The sequence below is a fragment of the Seriola dumerili genome, unplaced genomic scaffold (genome assembly GCF_002260705.1).
Source record: "Seriola dumerili isolate Sdu_G_001 unplaced genomic scaffold, Sdu_1.0 BDQW01000035.1, whole genome shotgun sequence".
In the NCBI taxonomy this organism is placed as follows: Eukaryota; Metazoa; Chordata; class Actinopteri; order Carangiformes; family Carangidae; genus Seriola; species Seriola dumerili.
In genome coordinates, this window is record NW_019174290.1 from 2,147,978 (window position 1) to 2,159,641 (window position 11,664).

Consider the following 11,664-nt stretch of genomic DNA (forward strand, 5'->3'; position numbering starts at 1 on the left):
ATGTCTAAGGGGGAGCAGGTTGTTTGTGGCATTGACGAGTATTTCCAGGAACGAGGGCCGACTGTCACATTCAGCAACTTGCACTACTGTGTTCAGGAGACGAGATTCTGCCGCAAGATTGGTCCTGAAAAATATATCCTGAAAGATGTGAGGTAGGACATGAAAGTTACCTGTGTGTATGTGCATGTACATAGACGTACAGTTATAGGTAGATAACAGCATTATCAATGGGTAGTGACTGTATGACATGCTATACAACTGGTGGAACACAACACTCAAGGTGCATCTCCTTTTTTATGCAATACTGTATGCATCATGGTTGTTATTCTTTGACATCTGACAATAAGTTTTGAAGTCATGGGTTGTTCAGTTTGTGGCTGATTTCATCAAACTTGTACATTTTAAAGAATTTTAAAGGTCCTTGCGTTTGGGTATTATTAAATTTAGAGTTAAGGCAGGCTGAGAAAGAATGGGAAATTAGGAAAACAGAGTCAATGCTCTGGTAGATGTCAAATGTCTGAGCCAGAGGGGATACATTTACATTATCCATAAGTCTTTCCCCATTGTATTGTAATCATAGCTTTGGTTCAGGGCCATTAAAGCAACTTGCAGTAAGTTAAATTGAGTAATTAAAGCATGAATGGCACTCAAAAGGCAGCAGATTTTACAGCAGTAGAGATTTCAGTGTCACTTTTGCGATGCTCATTTATTTCCTGCTGTACAAATTGTTATCCAAAAGGTCAGTGAAGATATTAAAATGAATTACATAGATACAGTATAACTTGATACACATTGATGAATGTGTTGATGAATAAGGTTTTCCAGGAGAAACAGTGTGGGGAAGTGGGGTGGGATTCCAAACTATGTGATTGAGAGTTGAGAGATTTTTACAACTTATATTAAACTCAACAGAATGCTAATTCTCAAGGAGAAATATCTTGTGTCAAAAGAACTGACTTAACTTGACGTGTTTTTTACAGTGGCATCATTAAACCTGGGATGAATGCCATCATGGGCGCAACAGGAAGCGGTAAAACATCGTAAGAGACATGTTCTTGTGTATACAAACACACAGGCATTGTTTCACACACATTTATAACTCAAACCAAATGACTATCAGTCACTCTTTTTTTTCAGTCTGCTGGATGTAATAGCAGGAAGAAAAGACCCTGCCGGGCTGCGCCAAGGAACCGTCTTGGTAAACGGAAAAGCTGTCACATCTGAACTCAGGCTTAGCTCTGCTTATGTGGTTCAGGTACACAAATATCAAACATACGCACATTTTCTTTTACATTATATACTGTGGATTCTTTTTACGATCTTGTGTGCACAACATCCTTGTGTCTCCAGGATGACATCCTGATGGGCACTCTGACTGTGAGAGAGAATCTGTTGTTCAGTGCCAACCTCCGTCTCAACCCTGAGCATCACTCCTCCACAGATAAACACGACAGAGTAAATGTCATCATACAAGACCTGGGCCTTACAGACTGTGCAGACACTAAGGTATATCATATATCATTGTATATCATTCATTATTAAGTTGTTGAAAGAGTATTAGAGTATTACAATGTCCTGTTCAATCGTATTTACTTTTTTATGTCTTACCCAGGTATAAGCAGAAGCATTTATTTAAAAAAATCTTCTTCCACAAATGTCATTCACTTAAGTTTTTTTCTATAAAAATAAAACGTGTTCTTTATCCCTTCCCAGTGACTTCCCTGTCCAGTGTCCCTTGTTTTTGGTTGGCAGACATGTATATGTATTTTTAGATATAAAAATAGCCCCAAAGGTGCATGTTCAAATACAAGCTCCTCAGTTACAATAACTGGAGTATTTACTTATTGCCACCCTAGCTGTTCAGCAACCAAGCATTTTTAATTGTGTGTGTGTGTGTGTGGGTTTGTGTGTGTGTGTGTGTGTGTGTGTGTGTGTGTGTGTGTGTGCGTGCGCAGATAGGGACAGAGTTTCTGCGTGGTGTGTCAGGAGGTGAGAGGAAGAGGTGCAGCATCGGGATGGAGCTCATCACTTCTCCGTCTCTGCTGTTTCTGGATGAACCAACTACAGGACTGGATTCCAACACTGCAAACTGTATCATCAGTCTACTGCAAAAGTACAACACAATTACTAATTAATCACACATTAGGCAACCACATACTCGCACATAAGATACAAATTACAACTACAGCATACAATTCTGTGGAAGACGGCCTTTATCGATGATCTCTGAACCAGCAGCACCTTCAATTTCCACTGCCGTCTTTGTGTTGTTAACTATGTGGGCATAAACACATTATTTTGAATGTGTGTTCAGGTTGTCCAGGAGAGGTAAGACTGTGATCTTCTCCATCCACCAGCCTCGCTACTCCATCTTCAGACAGTTTGACCATCTGACTCTGATGCATAAAGGGGAGGTGGTGTATGCAGGAGCAGCAGACCATGCACTGGAATACTTCACAGACCTCGGTATGTAATGATTATGTTTACTATGAAAGGTGTAGGATGCTGACTAGGACTCTGTTATAATATTATATGATGATCCTTATATAGGAAAGGGAAAGATATTGTATTGTCATGTGATGTCCTGATGCTTGACAATATTTTATATATAGGATTCTACCATCTTGATATGAAATGAAAAATAATCTGGTTGTCTAGATGGACTACTGTTCTATTTGAATTCTCAAATACTATGTGAGAATATTGTTTGCTTTCATAGAGGGACTTATTAGTTTTGCATCTGTGTGTGTATGTGTGTGTGTGTGTGTGTGTGTGTGGATAGGCTACCAAATTGAGTCCTTCAACAACCCTGCTGATTTCTTTATGGATGTCACAAATGGAGAGGCGAAATCAACATTTGAATCAGTCACCGCAGGTATGATTACAGACTCTAAAAATAGACACACACATAGTTTATGTGAAACCAACAACCCAGTAAGCATGTTTCTTGTGAATCAGGTGAGAAGACATGTAGGTGTCCAGGTAATACTGGGCTAAATCTGGTCAGAAAGACGACATTGTTGGATGTTCCTAGATAAGATGTAACCATTGTTTCTGCAGCATGTTCATACTTGTGTTTCAATATCCTGATTTATAACATAACCTGCTACATGTTTAAATAAAGACACTGAAAAGCTTTTCAAAATGGTGCCTGAATATACATAAACATCTACAGATATCCATTTTTAAATCATGTTTAACCCAATGTTAACCAAAATGTCCTGACATATTACTTGCCAATAACTGGGAAGAATTAATAGCTGGTATAAAAAGAAAAGTTAATTATATTGTCTGTTCCTGTCTCCAACATCTTGTGGCCGCTCTGTCTTTCCACAGCTGAGTGTAGAAACCCACTGGCAGCAACATATCGCCAGTCACAACTGTGCCAGAAAGTTCTTGAGGAGTTGGACCATGTGAACCAGAGCATTGCTGAAGGGGTCGCAGGTCAAGATGAGACAGCCAGCTATGCTACCTCTTTCCTCTATCAGGTCAGCCAACTATGCAATTCAGAAATCGATAAAAGACCTTGTGGAGAACATCTTTCTTACTTGGTCCAAATAATTATCCAGTTGAGGGAATTAAATTCTCAGTCGTTATTCATTTTATGATTAACAGAAATTGCAATGAGTTTATAATGTTACAGCGCAGTGGTTAGTGCCAGCTGTTATGTCAGTGTGCTTGGCTGCCCGCTGAATGAACCCAGTTTATATATTTTATTGTTTCTCTGTGTGTATGTGTGTGTGTGTGTGTGTGTGTGAGACAGATGCGTGTGGTGTGTGGCAGGACAGTGCTGAACACGCTGAGGAATCCTCAGACCTCTTATGCCCAGTTGGCTCTCAACATCTTTTTTGCAGTTCTGGTGGGACTCATTTATTACCAGATGCCCTTGACACTGCCCGAGGCTTTACAGAACAGGTACTGTGTGGCTAACCTGCCAAACTAGTATCTGCTCTATTTTCACCTCTCTGCACACTCTTCACTCTATAAGTGCCCTGCTTTTCCCCAGCTCATCTCAAGGCCAAATTACAACAGAACTACTTAATGAAAATAGAAGATAATATCAAAGATATTTCTCTGCTGTTTAGAGGGTTTTTTTCTGTGCATGTATAAATGTCGTAGGGAAATGTGGTGAGACAGCAAATGTGAATATATCCGTTTCAGAAAAAGCTGCAAGAACGGAAACTGTCAAGACAAGGGTGACAAAAAGATCAGAGAAAGTGATTAACTTTTTACATAAAAGTCAAGGATACAAGCAAGCACTGGGATATGATGGCTAAATTCAGTTTAAATACTGCAGATTGGAGAGATAAGAAGCCATAATGTCAAGATGAGGAAACGACTTTTATGATGCTGTAACACGCTGAAATTTATGGGGAGAAACGTAGGTCAGATTGTCATTTGCTGACATTTTCTGTTTAACTACTCGATGAAATGATAATCAGATAAGTCTCTCTCTCTCTCCCTCTCTCTACAACAGGAGTGGTGCGTTCTTCTTCCTTATCATCAACATGGTATTTGGGAATCTCTCTGCTGTTGAACTCTTTATCAACGAAAGGGCGATCTTCATGTGAGTGAAAGATAAAGGGTGTGTGTGTGTGTGTGTGTGTGTGTGTGTGTGTGTGTGTGTGTTTGACATTGAGTCAAAATAAATGACTATACAACTAATACTATGCCCATGTTCATCGTAGTGAAGGAACATGTGAGTCAGAGCAACAGTGTGTCTCATCAATGTGTTTTTAACAGTTTAAAAACAAAACAATGGGGCTCTATGACGCAGAGCACTTCATTATATCAGGCTTCAGCTATACAGACAATGGGGGATCAGTTCATTCTTGGTTTTGTTTTTTTCATGAGATTTGTTGACAAATAGAAAATACATAACATCACAAGCCTGATACTTGAACATACAAGGTTAGGTCAAAAGCTTTCTATGAATTTTATCGTAGTTTGTCAGTGAATACTGTAAATCTTTTACGATCCCATGTCTTTAACTCTGTCACAGTGTTTGTATCTGTGTGTTTATTGAGAGTCTTTGTCAATGTTTTTGCAGTCACGAGAACTCAAGCGGCTATTATCGTACGTCTGTCTACTTCCTGTCCAAGATCTTTGCTGATCTCATCCCCAACCGCATCATCCCCATCTTTGTGTTTTCAGCCATCGCCTATTACATGATGGGTAATTTACCTGCATACAAGAACATACATTCACCATATTACTGTATATTATGCCGATGAGGAAAACACCCTGATGCAGCCAGTCGTCAAGTATAGAGAAGAACAAGTGCTGTTTTATTCACAGCCATAAAATGACTGTTGCACCTGCTGTTATTTAGGACTCCCCATCATGCCTTTGATATTTTACTCATTTGACTGAGTGTGAAAGCTGCAAATTATGTAATGAATAAGGGAACAGTCAAATTCTTTCTGCACAGGCTTTGCTTTATTCCAAGGGGGTTCCAGTTTTGAGAAATTAAAAATCTACATCACAGGGACCCAGTTTTGTTTGTCTTTCTAATCTGATATCCCGCTGTTGATTGCTTTTTATCTGTAACACTTCGTTTGACCTTACCGCCATGTTTGACCCCAACAGGAAGAAGCTGCTGAGAGCAACACTCTGTAGAGGATTGAGGTGCTCATTCTTGTTTAATGCAGACTTCTTCTGTCTTCCTATTTACATGTATCGACCGCTCTCTCAGGGTTGAAGCCTGCCTTCGAGGCCTTCATGTGTTTTGCTCTGACCATGTCTCTGGTCAGTCTGGCAGGAGTAGCTCTAGCTTTCCTCGTCTCAGCAAGTGTCTCTTCATTTGCCATGGCTAACATCCTCATTGCTCTACCCTTCGTCTTCATGATGGTGAGATGCAAAGACACATACATACCATATACACCACTGTAATCATAGTAATGTTTTGCTTATAAATATAGTGCTGTTATGAGTATAGAGTATAATTCTCTCCCTTTTTCCCTCTTTGTCTTCCTGTTTTAGGTTTTCGGTGGTTATCTTGTCAATCTCAACTCCATGCTGAGCTGGCTGTCTTGGCTGAAATGGATCAGTATCTTCAGATATGGATTGAATGTAAGATATGGAAAATAGGCAGAGCAAGAGGAGGAGGGTTGTGGTTATGAGAATGAGATCAGTGGAGCTCAGTTTAATATGTCTTTATCTGAAGCGAGTAAGTTGTTCAGCCCCGTCTCCTTGTCTCCCTCAGGCGGCATTCATCAACGAAATGAAAGGACAGTTGTTCTACAGCAACAGCACCATGTGAGTGTGATAACAGCCTCCCCTTAAAACACAATAACACACACACACACACACACACACACACACTGAGCATCTCTTGTCTATGCTGCAGCATTCCAGGGGAGCTGTTCCTGAAAAGCCAGGACATTGACTACTCTGTGTGGGGCTTCTGGCAGAACCAGGTGGCTCTGCTGGGAATCATAGCTGTCTGTATGTTCCTGGCCTACATGCAGCTGCGACGAATCAACCGCTGGAAATGATGCCTGTCCATCTGTACGCCACAGATGCACTGTGTGTTTATCTTATTTATTATGGGGGAAAAAGGGAAAGCTATTGTTTTAATATGTGTGCACCAGATGAAATAAGCTTTCTAATGTGATTATTTATATTATTTAAAATCAACATATTTGTCAAACAGTACACATGGAACCTCCTGCTCTCTTTGTGCCTCTCTCATGCCCTCAAACATAAACAAACACACGTGTTGTTGCATTTGACTCCCAGGTGGATAAGCTGCCACTAAGCACACTTGGTCTGTGCACGAGGGAATGTACAGCAACAGCCAAGCCAACATCTAAGACCTTACAAAGCTACTTACAGCGTGTGAGACATGAGCCGCAGTAAAGAAAAGCTTAAACGAATCTACATTTCATGGATAATCTGTTAGTTATATTTAAAAACAAGTCACATTTCTCAGTTCTCCAAGTAAATAATAACAAATTTATTCATGCCATGCAGAAACAGTCAAGGAATTGTCATATTATTTTAGTGTAATAAACCTTTTTATGCAAATTTTACAAAAATATTATCCAGAGAAAATAAACATATTATCACAAATTATGAATGCACAGATTCTTTAAAAACCTGATTTCAGAACAATGAAAAATGTTACACACCGAACACAGTGTCCAGTACTTAAAGTACTTAAGCTAACTCCTTAAAACTCATTTCCTCCCTTGATTTCCATTTAAAAAGTACAGTCTCATTTCCATGTGTATGTATATATATATATACACTGTATATTTATATATATATATACTGTATATACAATCTGTATCATGTTGGCCCCAACTCTTCCTTGAAGCTGCATGATGTTTACACTTGGTGTCTCTGTGTTTTTTATTGCTGCATCATTCAATTAAATGAAAAATATTCCACGTCTTCTGCATCATTTTCCCTAAATTCTGACATATTTCTCCACTATAGTTTGAAATAAACGAGTCTGTGATTTGGCTGCTCAGAATCAGTTTGTAATGAATATCCAGTCGGTCAGTTCGGCTGTGTGTAAAATGAGTTTTACTGACATGTATGTATCAGCAGCATAAAAAGTGAAGTGTGTAGGGAATGCTTTGATTTAGAAAGATTACCCATTTTCTATCTGAAGAGACATTGAACAAAACAGGAAACAGCATTCTTTCCAAGTGGTAGTCTCTTTAGAGAGAATCTTCTGTGTATTGGATACACATCAACAAGGGATATTACAGATCATGACAAAATGATTCCGTCAATACACTGTTTTGGCATGGAGTATTTTAGAAACACTAACAATGCCTCATTTCACCTTGTTGGAAAATGAAGTATAGATCAACATAGAATAAATATTGGTTTCTCAACATCACATGTAAGACATTTTAGTGTTTCCTTGCACCTGCAGTGTTTTGTGCACATTGTGAATGTTTTGCACAATAACCCAATAAGCTGCACTGCTTAGTGTTGTTTAAAAATGATCTATAGGCAAAATGTGGCTAATACTTTTCAGCTGATAAAGTGAAAAACTGTCATCAAGTGAACATCTAACCAGAAACAAGCCAACACACAAACAGAAACTGCAGGTCAATCACAGGTTGGACTCCTTTAAACAGTGCTGCTCATTTCACCTTTAGAAACTTTTCACACTGCTGGCGCTTTTACTCAGGCTGTTCCCCGCTGCCACTGGCGTGTTTTCCAGCCCACGAAGCCACTCGGTACATTTCAGCACCACGCGCTCATCCACAACATAGTCCTCTTCCTCGTACTCCACATCATCGTACTTGTGTCGCTCGTTCAGAAGTGAGATTTTCACAATTGAGCTTATGTCTCCCAGTTCAGCATCGCTGTTGTTTTTCACTGCAGCTCTGCTGGTTGAAGCGCTGTGCCTCTGAGTTGCCGGTTGATGCCGTTTAGAAACGTTTTCCCTCCGGCGTCTGGAATCTGCGGCGCTTCCTGAAACTCCAGCTCCACTTTCAGTATTTCTGGCTGCTGCGCGCTGCCGTCTCTCACTGTTCCTCCGCTGTAGCAGCAGAACGGCCTCGGGTGTGAGTGTCAGGGTGAAACGGGCCTCCTCCTGATGTCTGGTCCTCGTCTCCACCTCCGGTTCACTCCTCACGGAGCCCCGGCTCGCATGTCTCTGCTGCTGTGGCTTCGACAAGGACCCATCCGAGCTGGAGGCAGGGAAACTGTCTGTTAGCGATGAGGGCAACAATCTGTCCCTTCTCTTTGCGTGCAGATCTGCTCCTGACACTCCTTTGGCCGTTGGCAGATGGCTCCTGGGTTGGCCCTTTTTCCCCAGCTGTTTGAGGTTCAAAGTCAGTCGCTCCTTCACCGAGTTGCCCTTGTCCTCTTTTGGGACCCTCATCTTGGCCACAGTAGCTGTAGATGAACCGCTCTCCTTCCCTGTCAGTCCCGACACAGAGCGTGCAATCGACACAGGTGGGATGAACGGCATTTTGGCAACACACAGGATCAGGTAGGAGAGGAATTCAGTTTTGCGGCTGAAGCGCTGGAAGAAAAAAGAAGAGGGCACGAAGGAGGAAAGTGATTTACTGAGGGAGATGAGATACTCTGATGCATCCTCAGCCATGCGGGGGTCAGCACACAGTGTGTTGCTGCTGGGATCCAGTAGTGCTCACCTACCCTGGAATAGCTGACATCCTGAAACGTCTTATACCTGAGCAGCAGGAGGGGTGTGGCACGGCACACATCAGAAGGCGTGTGACCTCAGAGGAAGGGAATGTAGGGTTTTGCTGCATCTCACATGGTCATTACTCTCAGGCTCAGAGATCTAAATAAAACCTCACCTCTAATCCTCCGGTGTTATCAGTGAGGGCACGTTTACACACTACACACAGTGCCAGTGCACATGCAGGCTTAATCCGCGCTGTATTGATGACTGGGAAGAAAGTAAGGAGGGAATATTTTTAGTGCCAACTGTAAAATCAATGGAAACCAAATGTAACATAAGCATGGAGGTTAATTTTTGACCTTGAATATATTACCATCAGTTGACAAAATAATCAACTTAAGGTCCACTTACTAGCCTTTTCCACAGCATTCAGCTGTAGCTCACGAGCTTCATCAGCAGAAGGAAAAAGGCAGTAATTAATTTTTTTGTTTTGTTTTGTCAAATGCTAATTTAATTTGCTGGTATTATTTGTTTGGAGAAAAATATACACAACCTGCATAAATGTCCAAGCTCAGCATTTTATCCCGAGGTGTGCTCATTTTTTATAAGACAGAAAACATGGAAAAAAGCTTGGCACAGAAAACATTTTTATTTGATTGATTGATGATTTTGTTACAAAACATGATTAAAATATAGTTAAAAAATGTTTATGTTCTACATAAAAAAATAATACATCTCCTTATATATCATACATTTAAACATAGAAATCCATCTGTGAAGTTATCCTGACTGAGTTTGACACAGGTGTGCAGACATTTTACTACAGTAGTCAGTTTGAAAACTGAAACTGTTGGTAGTTCAGCCTGTGTGTGTTCATTCACAGCATGTCCTCCTGTGTACATGGAGAACCCGTCGACAGCGGGGACAGGTGTGATAGGCATCCTTGAAGTGCTTCACAAAAAATGGAATCAGGCAACATCCAAACACCAACCTGTGAGAGAGAAACCATACTTCAGTCTTCATCTTTTCAGTGTGTGTGTCTGTGTGATTGATGCTGGGTAGTTACATAACCAGATTTGAATACGTCTCTCCTCACCCGCATAGCACAAACACAAGACACATGAGCCACGCATGCCTCCCGACTTGGTAGTCGACCTGTGTAGTGACCTGAGTCTGACAGGAAGGGCATGTTGTCAGGGCCGGAGAGTGATACAATTCAGTCTCATAGCTCACAAACTTCAGCCTTGGGTTAGATGCGGGGAGAGCAGATGCTAGAGAGAAGACACCGGAGGATTAAAATGGCTGCTTATTTTTTTTAATTTAATTTTAAAATAAGATCACATGTAGAAATTCTAACAACTAAAATGTATGTGAAAATTATGTTTGTGCCCAGTATTTAGCAATTTAAAGAATGCTTTTCTCTCTGAAATTGTATCTGAGTAAAATTTTGGCATCCCATCACATGTAACAAGCAAAAGGCTGACACTGCAACAGCTCATCAGAATGAACAAACAGTTCAACAGTCAGCACCTCCTAATCATTGTCACTGAAAATCAGCACTTGAGTCTAAAGGAAAGCATATCACCAAGTTGCACTAAGAAAATGTGACATTCAGACCGACACTATACATTCAAAATGGAGGCAGGGTTTAAGCGAGCATGTACCTGGTAGAGGTGAGTGAGTTTGAGTGGAGCAGCCATTTCCTGGAGAAAAGAAGGAAGGAGGAGGTCGTGGAGGGCTGAAAGGTGAGTGGATGTGGTAGATCCGCACATCTTGCCCTGTCTGACTTTCATCTAGGAAAATAGCTAGAATTAGTTTTTTTTTAAAAACTGTGACAACTGATTATTTCAGGCTCTGCAAACCAAGCATGATGAGCAGGTATTTTACCTGGTAAGAAGTAAGGTGGAGGTGTAGGAAATGACTCATCCACTTTTGATAAGAACTCCATTTATCAGGTAAAGTGATGCACCACAGAAAAAAAGAGAGTAAAAGCCTGAATGTGTTTTGATGTTTGCAGCCAGCAGCAGCTAATCTGCAGGCCCACCAGGTGCAATTAATTGAAATCTCCTCTGATTGGTTAAAGAACCTGTTACCCACAAGTCAATGGCAGGATGGTCTTCTACAAAAAAACAACACTGAATGTAATACAACCTCTTGGTATTAGGAGTTTTGGAGCGTTTTAATTCACGTTGACTTCATGGAATTTTAAAAGGTTGAAGTGTGTCCTGTTTGTCAAGAAAAATGCAAGGTTTACATTGAAGTTGAAGACATTTGAATGCATCAAAAACATCCATCTCCACTTCAGCCTCTAGTAGCAACAGTATACTAATATTTGAGCCCTTTCGTGATCTCGCTGCACATCTGTAAATGTGTTTTTTTTGGGCTTTGTTTTATGATAATTAATCTCTGTAAGCCCTATGTTAGCATGCCATATTGTAACTCCATGATGTTCAACTCATGCACAGAGCAGCCTTTCTATTTATGGTTTACTGCTATTCACCACAAGGTGTATTTTGTGTCAAGATGACAACCCTACATGTGCCTTG

General features: G+C 40.7%; 3 protein-coding genes across 3 annotated transcripts; 1 reads left to right on the forward strand and 2 right to left on the reverse strand.

Moving 5' to 3' along the window:
• Positions 1-6,497, forward strand: LOC111216542 (ATP-binding cassette sub-family G member 2-like). The gene is made up of 15 exons (XM_022738069.1): positions 1-152; positions 981-1,040; positions 1,138-1,255; positions 1,351-1,506; positions 1,956-2,113; positions 2,315-2,466; positions 2,783-2,875; positions 3,337-3,488; positions 3,764-3,915; positions 4,478-4,567; positions 5,051-5,175; positions 5,696-5,850; positions 5,983-6,072; positions 6,206-6,258; positions 6,350-6,497. Exons 1-15 carry the CDS (start codon positions 1-3, stop codon positions 6,495-6,497), a joined length of 1,854 nt encoding a protein of 617 aa, XP_022593790.1.
• A 1,496-nt stretch (positions 6,498-7,993) lies between these two features.
• LOC111216543 (proline-rich protein 18-like) lies at positions 7,994-9,076 on the reverse strand. The gene has a single exon (XM_022738070.1). The coding sequence runs from the start codon at positions 9,074-9,076 to the stop codon at positions 8,117-8,119; it is 960 nt and encodes a 319-aa protein (XP_022593791.1). The 3' UTR covers positions 7,994-8,116.
• Positions 9,077-9,991: 915 nt separating this feature from the next.
• LOC111216741 (lipopolysaccharide-induced tumor necrosis factor-alpha factor homolog) lies at positions 9,992-11,066 on the reverse strand. The gene is made up of 4 exons (XM_022738366.1): positions 11,006-11,066; positions 10,783-10,911; positions 10,215-10,389; positions 9,992-10,109 (listed from the first exon to the last, which is right to left on the reverse strand). The coding sequence occupies exons 1-4, from the start codon at positions 11,064-11,066 to the stop codon at positions 9,992-9,994; spliced, it is 483 nt and encodes a 160-aa protein (XP_022594087.1).
• Positions 11,067-11,664: the final 598 nt, after the last annotated feature.

Excerpts from the sequence above, each read along its gene's own strand:
- LOC111216542 (XM_022738069.1), top strand. The coding sequence starts at position 1 with ATGTCTAAGGGGGAGCAGGTTGTTTGTGGCATTGACGAGTATTTCCAG. Across the intron at positions 3,916-4,477 it reads CCCGAGGCTTTACAGAACAG|GAGTGGTGCGTTCTTCTTCC; the intron begins GTACTGTGTGGC and ends TCTCTACAACAG. Across the intron at positions 6,259-6,349 it reads TTCTACAGCAACAGCACCAT|CATTCCAGGGGAGCTGTTCC; the intron begins GTGAGTGTGATA and ends TCTATGCTGCAG.
- LOC111216543 (XM_022738070.1), bottom strand. The coding sequence starts at position 9,076 with ATGGCTGAGGATGCATCAGAGTATCTCATCTCCCTCAGTAAATCACTT.
- LOC111216741 (XM_022738366.1), bottom strand. The coding sequence starts at position 11,066 with ATGGAGTTCTTATCAAAAGTGGATGAGTCATTTCCTACACCTCCACCT. Across the intron at positions 10,390-10,782 it reads AACTCACTCACCTCTACCAG|CATCTGCTCTCCCCGCATCT; the intron begins GTACATGCTCGC and ends TCTTCTCTCTAG. Across the intron at positions 10,110-10,214 it reads CTTGTGTTTGTGCTATGCGG|GTTGGTGTTTGGATGTTGCC; the intron begins GTGAGGAGAGAC and ends TCTCTCTCACAG.